The 26,118-nt window shown below is 38.0% G+C and overlaps 1 protein-coding gene across 1 annotated transcript in view; it reads right to left on the bottom strand.

The window, feature by feature from the left end:
* ARHGAP15 (Rho GTPase activating protein 15) overlaps window positions 1–26,118 on the bottom strand; it is a 321,093-nt gene that overhangs the window by 111,273 nt on the left and 183,702 nt on the right. Inside the window, exons 9-10 of the mRNA XM_071435464.1 lie at window positions 22,594–22,716; window positions 13,497–13,595 (exon numbers count right to left, since the gene is read on the bottom strand). Coding sequence (XP_071291565.1) covers window positions 13,497–13,595; window positions 22,594–22,716 — 222 coding nt within the window. The remainder of the gene's footprint in view (window positions 1–13,496; window positions 13,596–22,593; window positions 22,717–26,118) is intronic.

Genomic DNA, 26,118 nt, shown 5'->3' with positions numbered 1-26,118 from the left:
CAGGGAGTGTCACAACTCCACATGATACTGCTGAGAGCTGTATTTTGCTTTTGGATTTCTGATTTAGCTGAAAGAAGTTTAAAAACACATGTAGCCTGACAACTCCCTATTGGCTATACAGCCGAGGAGGGTCAAGAGCATAAACCATTCCAGAAAAAGCCAGCTGTGACTTAGGCTCACTGTAAAGATCTGCCTCTCACAGACAGTAGCAGACAAGAAATTTATGCATTTTGCTAAATCCTCCCACTTTAGTTGAACTGTGCTTCATTTGGGGATCCATCATCACCGACATCGTGCCTGTGTTTTTTGAGCAACAGGAAACTGCACTTTGGGGGAGTCCAATGTCCTTTTAGGAGTGTGCAGAACTTCCAGTCAGGTCCACTGACACCACCAGTAGGAACTGTGGTTAAAGCTAAGGGACAGCTACAATTCTCCAAACATCCCTTGCTCTCAATGCTGATTTTAAAGAGAATTTAGTGCACAGTAGGAACAAATCTTTTCCCCTCTTTCACAATAGTGAGAGATTAAATTAGACCTCAGCAATGTCACCTCCCCATCCTGACTTCTGCTGCTTCTTGTTGGAGTCTGAACAGTTGGAAGTGGAAGACCTTCCAACTGTGGGCAAACAAAACCTTCAACCAAAATGGATAAGGATCGCATTTTCTAGTCTGCAGCACCTTTGCTTGGCAAAGAGATTTTTCATTCAATTTTTCTTTTTTTTTAATGGTAATGAATGGGATAGGAAGTTTAAAGTAGAATAGGGATCTTTAGGAAGCAAATTGAAAGTCACAGAACTGCTTCTTTCATAACTTTTTGGTTTTAGAGATAGCTGAGGGGTCCAGATAGGCCAAACACTCTTTATAACAGATCCATTACTTGATGACCTGACACTGTGTTCTGCCCAGCCTTAGATGTCTCAAGGCTGTCTCTGCCATCTCCAGGATCAGGTCCTACTCAACTTTCCATGGACACATCCTCCAGCTCCCGAGCTTTACTGGGGAGGGATGCCAAGGCAGAATTTAACTGTTACAGTTCAACAGCAGCTAAAAAATATCAGTGGGGCACTTGATAGCAGCACTTATTTTGTTGCATAGCACAGAAGGCTGGGTATGGGTCCTGCAGTTGGAAATCAAACCTGTTTGGGGACAGGAAACACAGAGGTTCTGAGTTTCTAACAGAGGAATGTGCAGAACCCTGCTCTAAAATCTGAGCTGGGGCTCTAGTGCAGTTGGTAGTTATTCACATTGTATTGTAGGCATCTATCTTTGTGTTTGGTTTTTATCTCTAAGAGGGAGTAAACATTTAAAAAGTGGATTCTTTAGTCTAAGGCACACTATCAGACACCTTTGGGTGTTGCAGGAAAACCCAGAGGCTCTCCTGGAAGATAAGTATTCACACAGCTCTCCAACACCAACTCAGTGAATTCTTAGCATTGCATATCTGCCCAACATATAAATGTGATAACACAAAGGTGTGTGTGCATGGGCACACGGAGATAACTTCTGCTTTAACAGAGTCATTCTCAGTGTACTCTGCTCACATTGCAAGACCCAATAATAGTGAAAACCATGGGATTCCACTGAATGCCCTGCCACCTTTTTTAGTGTGATAAATCTCTGTCTAAGAAGTGAGTAAAACTTTCTTGGTTTTGCGAAATTCATATTTAGTGTTATGAAACAGTGACATTAAGCAGTACTACGGAAAACAACAGAGACATTAATTTTAATATGACACAAACCTATTGTTCTTACATATTTTTCCACTTTAGTTTGCCATCTCAGCTGCAAGACTCTGCAGCTATATATATAGGTTATTTTTCCTGTCATTTCCACTGTGTTTTCTGTCCCCAAATAGATTCAAGTAACTTAAAAACATTTTTTCCCTCCATTTATTTTGGGACAAATCTAATCACCAAAGCAACACACAGCAAAAGATGTAGTCAAGGTGTCTGCAGAAAAAATAAAACTTCTGAACTGGATTGCAAAGAGTGATAAGTACCAAAACTTAAGAGACTGATGCATCCCTCATTACTTTGGCAGAAGCAGCTTCATAGTTTCCATGCCATGGTTTGACATGCATTCCAGGATAGACTACACCAAAATAGCACAAAACTTGTAATGAATTGCTCAGGGACTCCTCAAAAAACGTTCTTTAAGTATAGTCTGAAAAGGAACTAATTGCTTTCTGCTTTCAAATATGCAAATAAAAAAAACCCTCAATGAAATACAAATTATATAAATAAATAAAACATAGCTGAGACATGCAAGAAATACATAAAAACCCTGACTTCTGATAAGAAAACAACCCTAGTTGCTGGCAATAAAATATACTGGATATCTGTTAGCTGAATTTTGGGTGAAGTAAATGCATAAATATGAATATCATTTGATATTTTCATGGAAGATAATTATTTTGTAATTTAAAGCTACAGGAAGAAATTTGATTTGAATCGTTGTCTTTGTGTCTTAAAGCTGACTGTGGCATGGAATGATGTAAGGAAGGTAGAAATCCAATCTCATCCCTTTTACTAGGGCTCACATAGGCCCTCTGGTATTTCTGAAGGCTTGGAAAGATGAAGTTGGCATAAAGTGCTTTCCATATCTAATTTCCTTCTTTGGTGAAAATTCCAGTAATTAATAATGACATTTACTCTACAGACATCCAAGGCAGTTGTAGGGTTTCTAACAGAAACCCCTTGCTCTAAGCTGTGGCCTTTGTGTTTTTAACGTAGGGCATATCAGAACACAAAAATGCAGCTGAGACAGAGATAATAAAAGGCACCATTGTGAACCCTTCATAGTGTGCAAATTCAGATATTTTTCAGGCATCCACATCATGAGAGTTTGAAAAGTATTAAAAAATATCTGCTGTGAGGACAGTCCTGGAGGTCACAGATCAGGGCATTAAATAAAATGTTTTGTAGCTGCTCTGGTTTAATGTCAAAGTAGGAAAACCTGCCTGCATAAATAGCACCCTTCCAGAATCTTCCACCTCTTTGTTTGGATTCAAGTCTGGCTTGCAATTTGTTTGGGCTGGAGAATTTGATTGGTTTTGTTTTCAGTGGTTAGAGGAGATGTTCTGCTGGTTCAAAGTCAAGTTTACAGTCTAAGTGAAAGCAATTTTCAATGGTAGAGGATGTATCTTATCTTTCTACTAAGGTTTATTAAAAATATGTAGCACCTGATAATTTAACACTGAATGAGTGGCTGCTAAATTTCCCCCTCTCTTTGTCCCTCTGTCTCACACACACACAAACACAGGAATGCTTCTTGCCTGCCAAGCTATGTGCCAAGATTTTGTTCACTTTAATCTCGATCATATGAGTTAGAGAACCATGAAACAAAGTTCCTACCAAGTATGCTGACAGATTTTTAGTTCTCGTGGCTCCACAGGGCATCACTACAAGCACATGAAGGAACTTTTCTTATTAAAGGTTTCTGAGCTGATCCGTTTTTCCATTTAAGTCAACATGAGCAGTATCACCATGAGGAACTCAACACTTGCTAACTGATACCATACACTCATCAAAATTATTTCATTTCTAAGTAAACAAAAAGCTGTGGTACCTCCAGCAGCATTGTGTGGTTACTGCTGGCACAGGGAAGGCATTTGGTGGCAGCTACTTTGGTGTGCTCTGTCACATAACACCATGGCAGCTCAGGACTGACAAATCAAGGCATATGGTTTCAAATATTGGGGGGAATTTTTCCTGGGGAGGTGAAGAAAAGAGGCATGGAACAACCTCTTTCTGCCTTTGGGGGACTTTCTTATCTTCTTAGTGAAGATATTTCAGAGGTATCACCTTACCCTTTATTTTGAGGAGTCCATGGTGATTTTAAGAGCCACAGTATCCCCTGTTAATGGCCCATAATCTTGGCAATTAAACAAGTTGCTGTCCTTTGTTTTTAAATCTTGAACTAAAATCTGGGTATTTACTTTTTTTTCAAATAGATAGAGCTTAAAGCCCTGAAACAACAAAACTCTGACCCATTTCCTTAACTGTAAGGCACAACTATTGACCACAGAATAGATCTATTCAGGTCCCTTAAGTCTCCATCTGTCTTGGTGGACAGGCTCATATTAATAAGGCAGGAATTATAGGAAGAAATGACCTATATCCATTTCAAAGCAGAATAAGCATGAGAAAGCAGTTTCTGACTGCAATATCTGTTTCCCAAAAATTTCAGTTGTTTGAAAGGCATCATCTCTGACACCACAAAAGATGCGTGAAGGAACCACAAGGAGAGAGCTGGAGGATCCAAGAGGTCTGCTGTGTTATGAAACAAAATGCTCACATTTTGCTCTCATTTACATCTATGCCCTTCCTACCAAACCATTGTTTGAGTGAAAACAAAAGAAGTTGGTTTGCTATAAAATTGCATCCATGATCTGTGTGGATCCTGATCATAATGCAACAATCTGCTGAGCCAACAGACAACTGGAGATCTTTGAAAAACTTGTTAGTTCCTTGGGGGTTATCATGCAGTAGCCAATTTAGGGACAGTTCTGTTACTAGATTGCTAATAATATCAGTTTCATAATTTCAGTGAAGTAAAACAAGCTGAAGAAATCCTCTCTTAAAGAAGTGAAAACCTTCACATAAAGCCTCCTTTTTAATCTGTCCTCCCCCTTTGCCCTCTGCCTTCCTTCTGAAGCTCTCTGTTGGTACAATTTCTCTCACTTAGGTATCAATCCCATTAGACTGTGGTATTATACGATTAAAACATTGATGTAACACAAGCTGCTACAGCAAATAATTGAAGTAATAAAATACAACTGCAGTTATTTGCTCTCTTGAATTGCAGGCAGAAAAAAAAAGGAGACGGATTTTTTTTTTAAACTGACCCCACAGTGTGGCATATGGACAGTAAAACTTCTTTTTTAGTGTGTTTTCTTTTATTGCTGTAAAACTTTTTTGAAAAAATTATAGTGTAGTTGTAGTAGCTTTTTTTTTTTCCCCCATAGGAAAAGTGATTAGTTTGCATTGTGGAATTATGTTTTCATAATATTTAAAAAAAATACAACTTTCTATTTAAGCAGAGAGATATTGAAAGGATCTGAAATTACACCTCTTTTCCTTTTAAAGGAACTTAATGGACTTAACTTCTATTTTTGTGTGTGTTTGTGTGTGAGTGAACATCTCTTCCAGGCCAAGATTCATTTTGTCAAGTGTTAGCCCAAAGTGTTCTATTAATGGCTGAACTGCAAAGTCTGACTAAATGGGGTTTGCAGTGGAAATCCTGCCAACTCCTAGTCTGTGATGGCATGTGTACTGTACCAGGGCATGGTGCCTCACAGCCTCAGCTTATTCAGGGGGAAAAGAGAGGAGTTCTGTGCCTCTCCTTTTACCTTTTTCATGGCTGGGAGGTGAATACCCTCATGTGTCAGCTTCCCTGAATCTGCCTTTGACCAGGGGGTGAGTCAGGACCTTCATTCCCTCCTTGGCACAGAGCAAGCAACACAAACACACACACACAGTCAGCTGGCTTTAAATTTCTCTGGACTTTTTTGTTTCAGTGCATGCAAGTGTCAACTCCTTGATTTACAAAGTGTATTAACATTATTTTAATATCTAGAAAAAGTTGTTTGATTCTTTTTTATTTCGTAGGTTAAGTGGTTTGTTTTATTTATTATGCCTATTGAACAGGATTTTATGGAAAATTCGGACGACAAAATGCCCTGATTCCTTCTACATGTTCACAAATAGATATATTATACAATGCTAGAAAAAGGCAAAAGGCCAAACTCATCTCTGGTGTAATTCCAGTAAAAGCAATAAAATTACACAAGGCATGAATTTGGCCCAGGCATTGTAAATGTTACTCTGGTGAACACTGAGTGTCTGCTTGTTGTTACTGGCATGGCTTAAAATACAAATCCCCCCCTTTTTTCATAGAAATGGATACATTCCTCTGGAACAGATTAATCAATGAACCAGGTATCAGGTAACTATGACAAAGACAACAACTGGTTCAAATACCTGCCTGTTTTATGGCTTTTTTCCTCTTCTAACCAACTTAGAGTCTCTTCTTTCAAATTTGTAAATAATTATATATTTATTCTCTTTTGTGCCTCGTCATTACAAGGCTTTTATTCCTTTTTTCAATTTTTTTCTTTTTTTGTCTGTTGTCTCCTTTTCTCTAATTTGTCTTGTATGCCCTTCCGTGATGTTTCCTGTTGACACTTCTTGATATTTTTTTCTAACTCAGAATGTGGCTTTCTAGCAGACACAGAGGCCCCAGAGTGAATACCCTTCAGAGCCAACTCTGACTTGGACCTTGCACAACACTATTAACTGGCTCTTACTCTAAGAAAGGTGGCTATAGTGGGATTGCCTGAGCCTGAAGACAGAAATGGCTGAGGAAATCTTGCCAATATGTTTGCACTAAATTCAACCGCTCTTAATTTCTACTCAAAAGAAGAGTTTATTAAAAAAACAAAAATAATAATAATAATTAAAAAAAGCACCAAACATTTTAAATCACAAACTTGCAAGGGCTTTTCTCAGAACTTTGTTGTTTTATATTGCATTCATCTGTATGTTTGAGTTTATGCTCGTTGGCCAGTTTAAAGTAAACACAGTTCAATGCCCTCAGAAACAGATTTCTTCTGCACACAGGAATTCCCTGGAAAAAGGCTTTATCTGCTGAACTGCTGGATATTTTTGTGTGCATACAATTTTTTTTTTCCTATCAGTTTGTTTTGTTTCCCCTTTTATTTTTTTTTTTTCTCTTTTCTTTTACATTCAGTGCATATAAAAGTTGGGAGCAGAAGCCTCCTTGGAACAAGATAGAATCATAAAAGGAATCTCATCACAAGCTAAACAGTACAAATTGCACATTCTTCATGGAAGTATTAGCTTTTAGTGCGTGCCTGGATCCAAGCATAATAGATTATCCCAAAGTGGGAAAGAATGAACAGTACAAAATTAGCAGAACTGGGGGCTCAGATCAGTTGGTGGAGCAACATGATCTCTGTACTTTCAGGGTACTGAATTCTAAAGCCACTGGAAACAGAATGTAAAATTATATCAGAGTGAGCAAGGAAGCATGTGTAGGCCTGGGAGAATCAAACAAGAGCTTGGAAAATACATTTCCAGAGGAGAATAAGTACTGAAAATTAGTGAATGAACTTGTAGGAAGCAAACTGCTATTCATGAAGAATTTCTTGCTCTGAGGATAGAAAGATATGAGAGTGAAAAAACGCAGAATACTTTTCAGTGGTTGTTCGGGGGCCAAGTGCTGTTGGAGAATAATCCTGCACTCAGACAGAAATATAAAATGGGACAGGATAGGTCAGTCTCCTGAGGTTTCCCTTCTCAGGGAAGCCTTGCCAGAACAAATCCTTTATGCCACTGGCTGATGGGTTTGGTCTAACTGTGCTGGGAAGTGTCCCAGGAGCTCTGTGCAGTTACTGGGAGCCCAAGATGGTGGTGAGCACACCCTGGCAGAACTACCCTGTACTTTCCTACTGCCTCCCTCAGGTCCTCAGGGATGGCAATGAACTATTTTTGAGTACCAAATAAAATTTAAAATTTTGCTTAAGCTAAATAAATCCTGAAGAACATGCTGTCTGTTGAACTTAAACCTGTTAAAGAGAATTATAATACATACAGAGGTGGGGATAGGTGGTGGAATCATAATCGTGGCAGAGTTTCAATCATTCCCCATCCCTGGAGTGATTTAAAAGCTGTGTAGGTGTGGCACTGGGGACATGGTTCAATGGTGGCCATGACAGTTCTGGGGGAATGGTTGGACTCAATGATCTTAGAGGGTTCTTCCCACCTAAAAAAAATTCTGTAAATTTCTGGCTTTATTCAATGGCTGTGAATCCTTCCCTTGGCTGCACAAGCTTTATGTCTCCTGCCATCCTCACTGGTTTATAATCCACTCACTCCACCATACCAAAGCCAACAATCCCAGCATGGGAATCCTCAGCTTTAGGAGGTGTTTGGGATTTTTTTTTTCTTTAAAAATTCTTCTGCAGCGCTTTCTTCCATTAGAAAATGAGATAGCATTAGACTCTTTTAAAAACTCATTTTTTTCCTAGCAACATAAATATATTCACAATACTTTATATTTTTTAAAACTCATTTCCTCTTTGCTTAACTGCCTGAGATAAGTGAACTCTCCTCTGTGTAAACATTCTACCAGAATACTGACTACCTTTTAAGCAATATATGATTTAGAAGGTAATGAAATATCACTTTCTTTTTTTTTTTTTCTTTTTATAAATAGGTTTTAAAGTGCTTTTAGCTGCACTTTAGCTTTTAGATTAACAGATAAAACTGATGAAAGAGACACAACCTTCTGTCACAGGGCAGCATGGCATTTGGGAGGTGAGGTAGTTTAAAATATTGTTTTTATCTTCATTTCTCTCCATTGGGATGACTGTATTTCTTTACTACATCCCATAAGCTACTTTATCTTTGCCCATAAAGTCATTTTCTCCCTTAAACCCTGAATATTCTGCATCATGAGACTGTGTGTCTGCATGTCTGCAATGATCCTGTGCAGAATCAAGCACAGCTATTGACATTAAGTTAATTAAAGCCAAAATGAGTATCAGTTTTAGGCACTTTGGAGTGTCAGACCTTGGAGCTTGTGAGAAATCTGAATTTTGGAGAGCAAGAAGTTAATTTTTTTTTTCAAAACCCTGCCTTCTTAAAATTGCACTTCCAGCTTTTAAGTGCCTAATGGTGCCCTCTGAAGTCTCACTGGTGCTACCCCAGATCGCCCCCCAAGCCAAGAGCCCCACACTCAGAGGGGTTTTTGTCACTGCTCTTATTTAACATGATTTGTTCCCTGGGTCTCAGTGCAATGAAACCCAGTAAATAATACACTGGACACACAGAGAAGATAATAAAAGGAAATAGTTAAGGTACTATAATAATTTTAGCCATTCTTTTTTCAGGTCACTATAATCTGCCCAAAGATAACTAATTGTTCAAAGTAAACATTCCACTCCGACCACAAAAGGAATCCATTACACAAACATATAATTCACAGTCATTTTTAGTGGGTTGTAAACAGTTTGGAATGAGCATAAAATGGGACAAAAATCAAAGTGAGCATTTAGAAATGAAAAAGTGTTTGCTACAAAAGGTCAGTCCCTTTACTTGGCAAACTATGTAGAAAAGCCTGGGAAAATGTTGAACACACAAGCAGTAAGGGAATTTTAAAGCCAACAACCTCCCTGTTTCTTTAAACAGACATCGGAACCTATAACTGGATCCTGTCAAACAAACGACTGCAAAAAAACATAACAGCTGCTAAGAAGTAAAGTTGAAAGATAAAGTTTTCTAAGCTAAGAACCTTCTCAGAAGTGGACTAAAGGTCTTTCTTAAATCTTTAAGCAAGGTTATGGATCCCAGGGTGGCTTTTAGGCATTGAATCAAATATGTAATTTTGTGTATCATTCCTGTCAGAGCATCCTGTGCTCCAAGAAAAGCAACAGAAAACAATATCTGCAACGTCCAGCTCAGCATGGAAACAGTACCTGTAATCACCAGCTTTGCTGCCTGCAGTGTCGTTTTTCAAGTCATTTAGGCTGATTTGAGAACCCTAACTTGGATTTGGGAATGGAGGGAGAAAATGAAGGATGTTTCAAAAGAGAGATGAAAGTTAAATTATATTTCCCTCGAGCATTAGGACTGTATTTCTTTACAAAACCCAAGCCACACTGGATACCCTGGGTAGGTTTAGGATGCAGACTGCTAGGGGTGTTCATTTACTCTGTCATTAGACACACAGACAAATGATCTTCCCTGGAAAAGAGTTTAGTATCAGACTGTTTTCACACGATAAAACACTACTACGAGAAGTATTGGATGGCATGCTGTTGAGGTACAGCACAGACTGATATTTTTATTTTTTTAATGCGTTCTACTCATGCCTTTCACAATTTTTTTTTTAAAAAGAAAAAAAAAAAGAAGCCAGGACTTCTAAAGGGTCATGGATAACAAAACAAATAGGCGACTCCAGAATTGACTGGAAATGATATCTGGCCTAGAAACACCAAAAAGTCTTGCAATGGGCCCCACCCTTGGCAGAAGTGAGCAGTGTGTGAGTTACAGTGCTCTGGGAGGATTGTCCCAGGCTCTCCTCCCTGCACTGCTCAGCTCCGGGCTGGTGCTACCTGTCAGACACTTCCCAGGGAGAAGAAAGAAGCAGATTGAAGAACAGATTGAGAAACAGGAGTACAGATTGAAAAGGCCAGGTCGATAGATAGCCCCAGAAAAGCCTGAGGTCCATCCAAGGTAGGTGTGGATGGCAAAGTAAAAGAAGAAACAGAAAAAACCCACAGAATGTGCTGTTCCATCAAAAACTTTACCCTGAAGTCCCTGAGAAGACAGAAAATGAAGAAATGCTGGACATCTTTGAGTAGCCCATGTATTCCTTCAATCTGGTTGCTGCATGGTATAGAATTATTCTCTTATCCTCACCAGATCACACCACAGACATGGAGGTTTTTCTATTTAGGATATTACATTACATACTAAGGGTACAATACATTTTCCCAAGATAGTTTTGACTTTAGAGGCAGTGGTCTGGATAGCTCAATAATCAGGACTAGAAGTTCATCAAAAATTATGAATGAATAATTCAGTAATTATTATAAGTAATTCATAAGTACAGGAAGAATGAAGAGAAAAACTGAGCTTCCTTGAAAAAAAATTAAATATGACAATTTCCTTGCAAGTATCCAAGAATGGGCACAGTTTTATTGCCTCTTTTTATTAAATTCCACTACCAGCTCTGCAAGATGGCTGAGAAAATGGAGAAAGACCTTCTGCTTCACAGTTCTACTTCAATAACTAAAAATACAAAAAGAGGCTGAAAAAGTGGAATTCATTCCATTTTTGTCACATTCACAAATGAATCCTTGTTGGATAGATAAATATGCATTATGGTGTGAGATTTTTTAGATCAGATCTTAGAAAGCACCCCTGTTCTGAAATGGTAAAGAAGCAAACTAGGGGACAAATGATCAAACTTTGATTTAAGTTAGAGCAGAATATATTCAGAATGAACATCCTTTTGAGATTAATTTTAAAATAGTGTAACTAAACAGGAAATCTTGCCAATGGTTAATGACAACCTGTACATTTTTAATCTGTGGGAGAATATTGCTACATTTGGCTATTGTGTGTAACCTCATCTACACAGGAATGTGTACTAATTAATATCATTTATTCAGATCATTGCTAGACTTTCTGTGCACAGTGATTTTGCTTTAAAATTCAGAAAAGCAACTAGAAAACCAGTAGGTGGATAAAAACTAAATCCATGAGCTGATAGCTAAGAACACAACCATTCAGTGGAGCCCAAATGGTTTGAAAGTAACATTTAGGGATGGTCTCCTAAGGTCTTTTCTCCTAATAATGCTTTATCTGAAGCGAAGCACGCACGTAACATTTTTGGTACAGTTACAGTATGTGGATGATATATTCTCTAAATAGGAAAAGAGAGCTTTTCTACCACAGCCAATATGCCAGCTGTACCGAGTATCTAGGCCATCTTACTAAGACTATGAAAGTAAACATACAGTTTTCATTAAATGTGCCTTTCCCATAATTGGTACATAAGTATTTCCCATGACTCTGCAGTTGAGTGTCTTGGCTGGAGGCATATCTGGCCATTAAGAGGAGGGTTTCAGATCTGTTGAGTCTCAGCCATGCCGGGAGACTTGGCACCTCCACACACTGCTTCCTAATACCAACCCCGGCACAAAATGTCATCAGAAGCTTGCATAAACATTGGACTTAGCTTCACATAAATTACGGCTGTCCTGAGATAGTTTATGCCAGAACTCAGTAAAAACAACACTTTGAGTAAATAGAATGTGAGTAAATGGAAGCATCTTAATCCAAGAAAACGATAATAGAAAAAAAAACCTGCATATCAAATATAAACTCATAAATATAGCGATAACATGAAATTTTTATCTCATGCCATGTGATTAGCTTTTATTTACATGTTAGGCTAACCAAAAGGGGTGAGCTTCTCTAAGTCACAGCAAGCTTGAAGGAAACACAAGAGCTATAGTGCAGTACTCAGAAGGATGGCCGCCTTTGAAGGAACAGTGATACATCCAGTTTCTAATATGAACATTTTTTGGATAATCTCAGACAGTAAACATCTAATTACATTCCTTGAATTTTTCTATTACAGTTCAGCAGTGCAGAGACCTCTGGCCTCACTTCTACTTGGAGGAGTGAGTGGTCAGATACTCCAAAACATCTATGAAATATCCAGCACATTCTTGAGAGAACTTGTGCTGAGGTTGTAACCAAGCAGTTTGTTAGACATGTTCTGCATGGAGTGGCATTTTTGCAATCTAATCTCTGCCTTTCCTTTTCATGTTCTGAATTTCACCTCACAATTCCTCCTCTATTAATAGGCACTTCACACATTTTTCCCCTTTTTTTATCCAGCCTCCAGCCTTCCTCCACAAAAACCCAATGCTACTATCTCCCCCTGCTGAACGATCTCCAGTTTGTTTCAGTCTCTGACTTCCTGCCAATCATTCTGGGAATAATAATATCCCAGTGCTCTCTTTGATGTATAATTAAAGCATGAATTTCCCTGAGTTTGAAACTCAGGGTAGTTTTATTGCACCTTTCACTATAAAACCAGGTAGCAATGGCAGAATTAAAATAGCTTTTGCCTTTGTGGGTAACGCTCTAAGTATCTTTTTATTTTTCATGGATTCTCTTGTTCTGAGACTCCAGTATATGGCAGTGACAATGGGTTCACCCAGCCTTATTCTGAAAATAAATTTTCTATCTTTTGCAAGATATATGTTTCCCCAGATCCCTGGAACAAGTTGTAAACTTGTAACAGATGGTGATGAAGCCTCACATTTTTATACAATACATTTTAAGATTCTGCATCTACCGCATGCACCTTCCAAAGAAAATGACCTTCAGTGAGAGAAGATACACACTGCAGAAAGGAAGGCAGGCAATAGTGTTAAGTACATCTTTTTTACACTATGAAAATCCTTCTTATTAATCAAAACTTTTAATGAGGATGGATACTCATTTCGGTATTTTTGCAATATCATGACTTTTAAAATAACTGTAAAAATTAGACACCTGCACTCATTAAGAAAAAAAATATGGCCATGCTAGAATAACATTTATTTTGGTTAAATACAATTCAAGACTTAGGAAAAAGTATTGGCCTTACATTCACCAGGGACTTTAGTATGAAATTACTGACATTTTATTGATGGCTAACATTTGCTTAGCCAGAGAAAGACTAAACCAACAACATGTCAAAAAAAAACCCCCGAACAATCAGCATGAATGAGTTCTATTAATGTCTTATCATATAAAGCAAATGAAGATACACAGAATGTGATACAGTTCCATTCATAACTATATTATAGAGTGTACTGTCTGCCTACCTGGGCAATCCAAGCAGAGTTACAAGGTTAAAGTTTTGATTAGAGTTAGAGAAAAAAAAAGTATCAAATAATAAGGTACTCACCTCTTTTTTCAACTGCTTCTATGCAGAGTCTTACAAACTGGGGAACTGTAGATTTCTCATGCTCACAAACCGAGTGCAAATAGGAGCCAAAAATTTGATCTACATTTGGAAGACAAGAGGAAAATACATTAAGGCATATTATTATTGGTGAGATTTTTCTGTCCTCTCAGCTTGCCTATTAATTTAAAACTCAGATATTGAAGATTCATAGACAAAACTGGAACCAAATTCTTTTTAAGTCCTAGTAGTCATTAACTTTTGCCCCAGAACCAAATCCCTCCACGTCTGCTGCTCATAGTGCTTGATGCTTCCCTCTGGATTCAATTTCAATTGCCACTTGCACCTTAATTTTGACTTTTCTAAGGCTTGGAGGTCTCCAGAGTTTGGTTGGACCTGCCATAGAAAATGCGCAGGCAGTTCCAGAGCTACAGCTCCCTAACTCATTGAATACAAATTTCTACATGATGCATTTGGTCCAACCTAGAAACTCATCTGGTTGGGTGACCTGTCCCTTCCATGCATTTGGAAGTTTTACTCTTTCTTGGAGCACTGTATGAGGGCAAGGACTTCATAACTTTGCATCATCAGGACTCAGTACAATTTCATCTCAACTTCACAAAATCTTTTTCTTTACTGATCGAATTGCCTGCTCAGAAAAACAGAAGATACTAGATGTCTTTTGATGAGTATTTCACCTTACACCATGTTTAACTAATGATTAGTCTCACTTCCTTCACAAGCAATCCTTTAACTAGATAATGCCAACTTTTAGTTTTTGGGATTTCAAAGTTTTGACCAACTTTGACTGTTGATCTTGAAACATATTTGTATTAGCAGGTTCAATCCGTCAGATTACTAATTAGCTTCCTCCACCTCATTTCCACTCTGTGTGTTTGAGAGATTATGAAAAGAGCAATCAGTAACAGGGACGTTGTCAGCTAAAATCAGAATGAATCAAACAGATGAGAGGAACTATTCAATAGGAGCCAGTTAAATGCTGAAACAATAGGAGTGTACTGTCATCATTTATCCAAAGAGACAGTCTCCATATAGCATTTCAACAGAGCACTACGGTTTGTAAATTGGTGTGGAGGCTTTGGAAATTATTATATAGATAGCTGAAAGGTGATAGCACCAGTCTGGACTTTGCACAGAAAACCCAGCATCTCCCATGGAATTGGATGTTTCCTCCGTGGCCAGTGCCACCATACTGGACCATAACCAACTGGAGTGCTCTTTGCTCTAAAACCAACTTATCCTCACTAACAAGCAAAACTCCATTAAAAAAAAAAAAATCTGTGCTGCAATAAGCTTCATTTTCATTAATCATCACTATTTCATACTCAGCTCAGATTTCAAGAGTGACTCAATTGCCTTTTCTTTCCTGACACCCAGAGCAGGGAGCACAGTGACGGAACCAGGGTGCGGGGCAGGGGTCGCTTTGGACTCCTCGAGATGCACCAGGGCAGTTTATACCAGCACCTCCCAAAGTGTGCGATCTGCATTCTGGGAGAGTACATCAGAGCTTGAATTGAAGTTAGTTGGAGTTTGGGCTGCAGAAGGGATGGAGGACTGGGTTCACAGCACTGCTCTGAGGAAGGTTGTGTGCATGTGTGGCGTTAAGCATTAGCGAACAGTCTGTTACATGTTTTGGGGTTATGTTTCTGACAAAGCACAGTCTGGTTACATTTTCTTCATAAAACATTTATAGCTGCCTTCAGTGGTAATTATACATACAGAGATTTATGATTAAAATGTACTAGCACTTCCTCTTTTGACATCTTAATTGTTTTTTAAAATTTTAGCAAAGACCTGTCAAATTCTTTGCATAATATGGAATGGTCTCCAATGTAAATTATGTTAAAAAAGAAGTAAAAACATGTCTTATTTGGTGGACAAAGACACTTGTAAACAATTTCAGAAGCAAAACAGGCAAAGAACTTCACTGTGTTTAGATGGCAACACACGAGGAACTGAAATGATATTAGTGTGTTGCTGTTCAGCAGTTTCTCTTCTGTGTTATAACCACTTTATAATCAACTTCTAGGATTATTTCACAGTTACTCTTTCAATCTCCAACATGAACACAAAGTTTTTGATATTCCTGGGAGGAAATTTTGAACAGGCTGAAAAGACTTTTACAATTCTCACCTAGTCTGTTACTTCATTTCTTGGTTCAGATTCTATATATTCAGCAAAATACTTAACCTCATTTTTTTATACTTTTCCCTGTATGGACACAGTCACATTTTTTACCCCACAGTTAAGTTTTAAATCACCTCTTCTTTAGAACACAGGCACTCAGGATTTTTATCTTGGATGGAAGGGCAGCAAAATAGCATTAATGCTCCCTGGGCATCAAAATTGACTATGGTAAAACAACAGCACACAACTGCTTTGGAGGGTTTTTTCCCCCTTCTAGAAATTCATGAGTATTTACAAGTACACGATCCCATGAGTCATCCAAATAATCTCAATTCTGAGTACTCCTGGACCACAAATTCTGTGATTCTCTCTAATCAATTGATTTTTTGCTGGATCTGTTCCTGCACATAAACTTGGGAATGGCAGCAGTTCCACTGCCATATTTACACTTGTGGAGGTCACAGGGATACTTGAGGAAAACTCTGCTAAGATTTGTTTGTGCATATTTCAACACACAAGGAATGGTGAATTGCTCACTTTTATAGGCAAGATTTGTATGTAACTAAAATTAAAATTTTTTTTCTTATTCTTTTATAAGTATAGAGGTATACATATTTTAAAACCAGTTTAAGGGAAAGCTCTCAAGAACATTTTTTCAAAAAAATAAAAGAACTGCTCCCAAAGGGATAAGGAAAGCAAAAACCCCCTTTGTTTGATTTATTTGTGATAAGGTCCTCCAAAACCTCATCTTTTATGACTTGAAAAAAAGAGATGTACACAACACTCCTAACCTCCTGTTATGACAGTTTATGTTTCCTATCCAGCTTATTTAACTCAAATGCCTGGGAAATAGACACAATTACCACCTTATGGAATGCTACTTAACTTTAAATGCTCCCCTCTGAATACAAATCCACTTTATCTTCTCAGAGTTATTCCAGTTTCTCAGGAATTATTTCCTCTATAGGCTCCTGAAATGCTCTTGTTTCATCATTTAAAAATTTAAACTAACAATTGTTCAGAAATATCTTTTATTAGAACAAAGGCAATTCCCATGCAGTGGATTCTGTTCACAAGGGCTCGTACAAAGGAGCTGCATACTATGCCCATATACAGCTTTAATCATTCACTCTTTCAGCTGTTATCAATTTAAAACCAATGAAACTCCCACACTGAGTCCATTTGAGCAGTCAATTTTAATATCTTGGGGCATCTGTAGTTATTCTGAATTGGCTGCAAAAGCAGAACTAACAAGTTAAGCTCTAACCATAAGTCTACATCAGGCTGGTAAACCATACATCAAACACCGACAGTTAGTCAATATTGTAGTATGAAAAACCAACAAGCATTTTTAAGAAGAGCAATATATTCATAATATGTTTGGTGGTATGGTTTACATTACACATCCCTGCTATCTGCACGTTAAGAATTCTGCTGGAGATGGTGGGGTGTGCGACAGCTTCACACAGGGATATAAAACCAGACACCAGAAGAGAAGGGAATGGACATTCACAAGTTGTATAATATAAAATGATGATTATGGCTGCAATGAATTGCTCATTCTGGGGAGCTTCAAGTTTTCCCTGAGCTTGACAGGGCTACTTATTTTTTTTTCTTTTGAGTAGCTCTTTCCAGCTGCAGCAAAGCCGCTAACCCAGGGCTGCAGAAATCTCGACTATGGGAGACAATTCTTCTGGAAAAGAAACAATTAAAACAAAATCACTAAAGCCACATCCTCACTGAGAATGTCATTGTTTAACTGTTTTGGGTGTACATGGATGAGATGTGGCCACACTTGGAAGAAACTCATACTTCAGTGTTTTTTATTAAAAAAACAGGGAAGGGCATGTCCAACACTTGCAGTCTCAGGAAGAAGCTTAAATTCTGGCATGAGAGGAGATGGTATAATGGTACAATTCCCAAGTTTTTAGAAATGTGAGTTATATCTATGTAATCCTGTGCCTTTCAGAACAGAATTAACTGTGCAACATCTGGATTTGAGCTGCTGGACTAACATAGCTTTGTACCAACATCCAAATAGTTTGTTTTCTTTGTATCTGCTTGAATGTCGGGAGAGGGAAGGAGAATGAAAAGAGAAAATCAGAGATGAATGTACAAGGAGAGGAATAGGACAGTAGGCACCAGAGCTGTCAACTTTTGCAGAGGGAAGTCATGCATTTGGAGCCATATTCTTAAAGGTGACTTCTTCTAGCTGCTCTATCTGTAGTCAGACACATTAAGTCAGACATTAAAGTGATGCTGATTCCAGACTGGGGCTCCAAATAATGCCATGACACTTTTACAATACGTGGGGCAGGTCCTCAGCTGACTGAAGTCGGCGAGATTGTCAACGGAGCTCCCCTGATTTATGCAAGCTGGGAATCTTGCCAGTCCTTTTAATGTGGAGATTTACTATATACCGTTGATCCGTGGTGGTCATCAATTAAAAAAAAAAAAATTACATTTGTGAACAGTTACTATTAAGTGGCATATGAGCTGCCAGATTTGTTGCACATTCTCAGAAAAAGGGAAAATAGTACCACAGACACAGGTCTCTCTTAAGAAATTCTGGTGTTTTACTGGGGACAAGAGCTTATTTGAATTCCAAGAGAGGGTGTCTGCTGTACTACTCAAAACACTTCTCCCAACATGAGATATTTAAAAATTCTCTGAATCATTTTTTAACATCATGTCAAAGGAACAAATCACTTTGTTCAGTGTCTGGCCATCCACAAGGTTTAGGAAAATTGCTTCCAAATGTCCATATCAAAGAAAGAAATACCCTTGTGACCCATTGTCCCTGCAAGTCAAAGGAAACATTTCCCAACTTTCCCTAAGCTCTGATGTGCACCAGAACACTTGCAAAATTCCTTCATAATCTGCAAGAATTACAGAACACACAAAAGATGGGCCTTAATCTGCCCTTTTGGACTTCTCATGAACATTCTGCTCATTACAGTGAACTCCTCCAAGGTCCAGTGAAACATATGATAGAATAGAGACATTTTCCCTTGCCTGGAAATGCAATGGTTGGTGATCTCTGTGCTGTGATCTGCACAACCACCAACATATGCTGAGCCCTGCTCTATAGGCTATCAAGCCAAATCACAGCTAGTTCCTTTCACTAGCAATTGAGTGGCTTTTATTTTCATCTTGAAATAGTTGTAACCGTTCCAAAATTTATGCTGTTTTGGTTTTTGCCTTAGCTTATGAAATACATTCAATGGAGTTCTTTCGGTGTCTAGCTTTTGGGAAAGAAAGATCCACCCTAGAAGAAAAGGAACCTAAATAAATTCCTTGCCAGCTGCATAGCTTCATTTTCCTCATTTCCCACAGTGTCATTTATATGAGGTTGCTGCTCATGTTTTTTTACTCTTTGCTGAGAGTGTATTTTGTGATAGTGTATTACCAACACAACCATCATAGCTTTAAAATCACAGTTTCACAGAAGTTTCTTTTCCTTTGTTGGTCTAGGAAGTCTCAGAAATCAGGATGCTAGGAGGCCAACATCAAGTTGGAGGTTGGCAATTCATTCTGGGTAATACTAAATCATGACAAAGCTCAAACATAAAGATCAAAGTTCAATTATAGACTATAAAGTCGTTTTAAAAGAGAAGATTTATATATTATTTTTCTAGCATATTAGTGCAGATTCTGTAAATTCTGAGAATATTTCAATGCCGAGGAACCAAGGACCCCTGCCCTAGCATATAAATTTAGACAGTTATTCTCAAAATAACACTGCTCAAATGGCAGACATGGGACATGCCTCTTATTTACTATTTCTAGGTTGTGTGCACGTGTACATCTAAGAACAGAATTGTGCTTAGAGACACAAGCACATTCCACAACGTCCCTGCATTGCACATCATCTCAGAAATGCTTCAAAAAGCTTCGAGACCAAGGATATTTTGTGTAAGCATGAGTGAAATGGAACAAGGACAGATGATCTTCATTAGGGCTCTGGCTGGAGCATGAAGAGCCCCAGTCATCAGCCCATTGCAATGAATGGAGCCAACGTGCTGTTCCCATCCTGGCTTCTTTTCTGCACAGGACTAGAAAGCAAATGGGACAATGATAACAAAAATAACTTTTTTGTCATGCAAAGTGTCGGTGCATCTTCATTTTCAGATCAACATGTAGCTAACGTTTAACCATCGGTCTTCTACATTCCCTGCCCTGACTGTCATCCTCCTTACTATTTTCATTTAACTCCCTACTTTACTTTCTACATAGATATCTGCTACACTCTACACAAGCAAAGTTTGGGTAAGAGTTAAATGACAATCACATAATTTCTAGATTTCCTGATAACAGTGTTGGCAGAACAAAGTACCCCAGGAGATCAAACTGCTATTTAATTTTGAAGCCTGTATTCCCAAATTTGGTTAATGTGGAGAAATGTGTGGAGTCTCCTGGCCAAGTGTGCACGCATCAGTGACTCACTGAGCACAGGACTATGTTTAAGTGAACTTACCACCTTAAAATGTATTTACTCATGACTATAATTTACGTGTTAAATTTATTGGAGTTTTGGTTCCAGTGTGACATACAATGTAAAAAATCAATATAGATTTGAGAGCTTTATAGTGCCCCTGGCAAATATGAATAGCACTTGATGAAAAGTGAAGGTTTTCACAGCACCTACAGTGCCACTGCATTGGAGTAATTAACACCACACGCTTCACAGATATTTATATCAATTCTTCACCAGCACACAGAACAGCTCTTTGTCAGGAATTTGGTACCAAGATGTCCTGCAAGGCTTTATACACACTTTTATTACAAGCCCCTATTTTAAGGGATTTACAATTCTGACAGAAGTATTTCCCTATGGAATAAAAGGTCGTAGGCATGTTCTGAGAGCTGGAGGAATTTTTCTTGTAAAAATTGGTTAACATTTTTTTCCCTTAAGAATCAAGCAAATAAATAGTTCTGAGGGGTTTCTGCAACCATTTAAGTCACCTTTAGAAAAATAAATAGATGCATCTTATAATACAAAAATTTGGCAAGCTTTCCATTGGTAATCTGGGTGGTTGAATTTTGTGATTTAAAAATATTCTAATACGAGACTAAAAATTAACATTTAAAAGTGGTCTCTGCATAAGCACCGCAACTGCATTTTCATAACATTTTAACAGATTAAGGGGATAAACTGTGGTGAAGACAATGAAGGAACCTTATCAAATGAGCATTTCACATAGACTTACTGTAGATTGGAATTAAGCCATGCTAACGAACCCTGCCTCATTTGCATGGCCAAAACCTAATCCTAATGAAACTTCATGGTAGATAACTAATGTGTTTTCTTCATGGCAACATTAGTTTGGCAATAAAACTGCACTGGCTACGGATTCTGAGTTACTGTGCCACCAATCAACAGCACCTCTGTTATCCATGGAAAAGTATCCCAGGTAGAACCAAGTTATGTTTATGAATCAAGAGTTTAATGCAACTCTAGCCAAACCCAAATTCATCTGGCTTTCCTAGAGAGATACATTAGAGGGTGGATTTCAGTTATGCTAACGAATCTGTATCTGTTAGCAGGGATCACATCTGATGCCTATGCAACACTGCAGGAGATTCATCAGCCACACTTTATTAAGTAAAAAAAAAACCAAAAACCCAACCCTTAAATCCAGAAATTAAAACACTATAAATTACTCCTCTTTTACTGTAATAACTGAAACAAACTAACATGATGTATTCAGATCCCACCCTCAGCTCACAAAGTACTTCAAAAAGGCAAAACCAACTGAAGTCTTGAAATCAGTTACTACAAATGTATAAGGACAGATCCTGAAAGCTTGGTGTGCAGGTGTGCACAACTCACACACACATATTGACATATAAATGACATTTTTTCAAAGTTCCTGTGTCGGCTGGAAGCAGAACCCCAAAACTGAGGCACATTGTGGTTTCATATAATGAAGATTTCCTTACAGTAAACAACACTGCACTGAGCATCTCTGTACATATCTAAAACATAAGAGCTTAATTCATCAAATCTTCTTCTCTCCAGACATGGGCCCAGCTGGTGTTGAACTCTTGTAGCTGCTTTAGCTTATTCTGGCTGGGGTCAATCTCTTGGCTCAGGACAGACAAGTTTAATACACACAAGGAACACCCCTTGCCATTTTTGACACACCACTGGAAAACTCACACTCCAGAGATTGACAGGGGTGGCTGGCAAAATGCCTCTTTCTAGTCAATTTGCATGTACAGTTGTGGGTTTCACACATAATAATTTGTGAGTGCGTAAATTTTTCAAGCGTTATTCCAGACAATATTTAAAAACACAGCTTTCCTTGGATGTTAGTGGTCAGAATGCTACTGCCTTCAAGTTAACTACCAGCTTCTCAGTGAAACACTTCTTGGATAAACTAACAAACACATTTTATCAAAGAAACAATTTTTTAAGAATATGTGAAAGTGATGGCTGACCAGCTTTGCAAGAAATTGGAACAGGAAAAAAACCCCACAGATTCAAAGCATTTCTTATCCATTGACATGTATTTCAAATTGTTAAAAATGGATTTTGTTGGTGAGATAGAAAAATAATGAGAGAAGACAGCAGAAAGTCTTTCAACAAATTAGTCAGCACAGCATCTGAGCGTCCTATTTTGGGTTCTAAAACATAAAACTGTATTGATATTCTTTTCTTAAAAAGACATGGAGTAGTGCAGCATCTTGATTTGCATTGTCCATGGTGTTAAATTGAGGGGCTTCTACCACTTGCACACCAAGCAGAAAAACTGCAGGAGCAGTCAGATATCACAGAGGTAGATGAACCATACATTGATTCTTTTTTTCTTTATAGTTCTCCACTGTGTTATGAGACACAGCAACAAAACTGTGTTTAAGAAGTGCTTCTCCAATGTACTGAGTCAAATATTCATTTGTGATTTTTAAATTTTTTACACCAAAAAGAAGAATAGAAGACTGAACACACCTTTAATAAGTCCCTTTTCTTGCAATGTTTTCAAGGAGGGTCTTCGGGAGATGAACTTCTTTAATCTGCTTTTAATTCGGTTTCTGTCATTTGTGTCAGAGGCACTGTAGTTCAGCCTGAAAACTGAAGGAAATCAAGAGAGAAATTTTTAGTGAAATGATATTTCCAAATTAACAGTAGGTTTCTGCGATGTCCTGAGAAAAGCGTGGCCACAACCACCCTGGTAAGACCCCAGTCATGCGGTAGGTCAGCAGCGTGGCTGGTTGGACACTACAAACCATCTGATGAATACTTTTGTGAATAAACACGACGAGTTCACCCTGTGGGTTACGCACAGAGCTCGGTTATTTATTGCCCATAAGTATTTGGATGGCGACCAGTTTGCTCATGAAGTGTTCACGGATCCCACAAGTTTCACATGGGTGATTTTTCAGCTCCAGCTCCAGGCTCTGAGTGTGCTACGCACTATTAGCTGTGCACTCCTAGCAATGGGAGAGGATGGATGGTCACACCACCAGAGAAGGACTGGAGTCTCTTGCCAAGATGGATTAAGCGTTATATATATATTTAATGCAGTTATAGAAAACATGGCCGCGTGCCACGAAATGTGTGCAAGACGCATTAATTTCTGGAAAGAAAAGTATTCCCGTCCTAATGATTATATTTTATTATATTTAAGCATTTACCAAACTGAGAAACAATTTGAGCACAATTTATTCCTGCTCTGTGTCAAAAAGACATAGAATCCAGCTGCAGAAAATCCCCTGGAGGAGGTTTCAAAGGCATAAATTTAACTTTTTCTCTGCTGAGGTGCTTACAGGGCACCGTGATGGCTATCAAAATAGTAAGGAGAAGTTCAGCATGTTCCAGAAGCAGCAGAGATGCCATGGGGAGACTTTCCTAGAGTTTTGCCTGAACCAGCTGGTTTTTAAAGATTTTTAACAAATCACCTGAGATTTGCCACCCTTGAATAACTCTTGTTCAGTGTCCTGAGCTCTGTCACTGTGCCCATTTCTGACTAGTTTGATGGGGCAGCCAGAATGGTGCAGCCCCCCCTGGCAAAGGCCTCCAGCTCAGAGAGGGGTGGCTTCTTCTTTCTAAGGAAAGAACAGCCTCCCACCTTCTCTTGAAAATCAATTAACTAATTAATCAATCAATCAATCCACCAAAATACAATATTCTCCACAAGGTGCATTGGCAGGAGCCTGGTCCATTGTCCCTTTGACAGAATCTCTAAAAAGACAATTTAGCTGCAGTTGCAGACATGCTCCCTTCTCTCCCCATGCAGACTGAACTTCCCCTATAATGCAGCAATCTTCAGACAGAGGATCCAAGCAAAAAGAGAGCAAAATTAAAGGTATGTTTATTATTATCAGTCTTTTTTTTTTTAATCAAGCCATTTTGCTTTAGTTTTAAACAGAAACCAGAAAATTTAAAGGTGCACAATTATAAAACAATGGCAAGTTAAAATAACTGGTTAAGCAACAGCAACAACCCTGGAATATTGTGGTTTACATTACAAATCTGATTTTAACAGCCAAACTTATAAAATGGTTTATGCTTTGCTGTTGTCAAGGGAGAAAAACTTGCCAAATTGTTCATTTTAAGTAAATAGAACATAGCCAATTAAGGAAAGCAATATTTAAACACATGCCTACAATGATCGGAGCATAGTTTGCTTCTGATTTCACTACTGATTTTAACAGAAGAGTGTTCCATTTTCCCACAGCACTAAAATGACCCCACACATACTTCCACAAACTAGTAATCACACAGGACAAATAAAAGGACACTTTACTGGAAAATACATGGTTTGGTACAACAATCCATCACTTATGAAAACTGAAATTCACATTTTTTAATGGTAGCATTCCTGGAGAGATGTATCATAGAACATAAAGATTAGCATTCAATTGATGGTTGGTGCTTTTTTAACATTATAGCAGAGGACTTTTTGTTCGAAATTGAGCAATCCTTGGCAGGGACAAGCTAAAATTCCAAGTCACTTGGCTGTGCTATAAAAAGAACAACAAATGGATGTTTCTAATTCTGCATCTTAGTGGTACTTTGAAACAGTGAAGTGAGTTGTATTTAGTTTGGGGTCTCTTTTGTTGCTCAGTGTCACTCTGTCCATACCAATTCACAACTAGGTTGGCTTCATCCTGAAGCTTCCCCAAGTGGTGTAAATGATGCAGGAGGGAAAATATACTTTAAGTCCATCATTTGCCTGCCACTTTTCCCATTCTGGGGGCTCTGAAGTGTTTTATGTCCACTTTAACTATTCAAGGTGTTCCAAGTGAAGTACATGTGGTCATCCTGTGAAGGACAGAATAGCAGAGTGAACATCCCTCTCTTCAGAAAGGCAATTACCTCAGCTGGAAGTTTTATACCTGAAACAGCAATTATGGTGTTAAAACTACATCTAGAGGTAGGAATAATTATTGTCATGGATATCTTTGCATGTACCACAGTTTGCTGTATGGCACACAGTTCAAAACAACAGTTGATGAATTTCTCATTTTATTCTATTAAATACCTAATACATTCTAATAAATGTGAGTCACCAGAAAAAAACTCCAAGCCTCACAGAAACTTAAAGGTTTAGATAGCATGTTCCAAAACCAAGCTTAGGCAGAAATATTCATGTTGGGATCTCACTTAAAAATATTCCTTCTCTTGCCAAACAATTCTTTTCGCGATGTCGCCACATTAAAATGGCTGTGCTATACCAAATATTAAAAAAAGACAAACAAAAACAACCAAAACAAAACCCCCACAATAGTTATAAAAATCAAAAAGCACAATAAATACTTTTTTAACACTTTCCTTTTTAAATTTCAGGTTCTGGATTTGGCCAGGAGTATCCTACCTGAAAGAGAGCTGGCAAATATCAAACAACTTAAAAAAGGAGAAGTCAGTTCTATACAGAAGCAGAAATAAGACTCTTAAGGACTGAAGTATGAAATAATAATAATTTTTTCTGCTAATGCAAGTGTGTGCAAGGACACTTCATCAGCAAAATTGTAAGCTGAATATTGTCTGATTTTCATGTTTGGCTGGTAATAAGTCAAATCCTTAGATCTAGAAAAGCATTTGTGATTATTTTTGATACTTTATTAGACCTCCATTATTCCAAGGTTGAAAAGGTATAAAAGGACAAAAGAAATAATGGCAAGATCTTTTCCTCAATTCTCAAGATGTATGAAGTCAAACTAGCTAATCACAATAGGGAAGTGCCATTCAGATTGGGTACAAAAAATAAAATATTATAAACAGATTTTTAGGACTAAAAGAAAGAACACATCTTTGGCCCTTATCAATGTAATAACATTGGCTGAATTAGAGGGGATAAGTACAAGTTAAATGCTCAGAGAAAAAAACCAAACCAAACAAACAAAAAAACACCACCAAAAAGCAAAAACTGATCAAAAACTGACCTGTACTTTTCTGGCTTGTAAAAATTGTCTAAGTCCTTATTCAAATCTGGCCTTAATAATAGCATATAAATAACAGAATCATGGAAAG

The sequence above is a fragment of the Agelaius tricolor genome, unplaced genomic scaffold (genome assembly GCF_023055355.1).
Source record: "Agelaius tricolor isolate 1412-34295 unplaced genomic scaffold, bAgeTri1.0.p SCAF_10, whole genome shotgun sequence".
Taxonomy (NCBI): domain Eukaryota; kingdom Metazoa; phylum Chordata; class Aves; order Passeriformes; family Icteridae; genus Agelaius; species Agelaius tricolor.
Note: the sequence above shows the minus strand (reverse complement) of the source record. Positions and strands in the feature narration are given on the sequence as shown.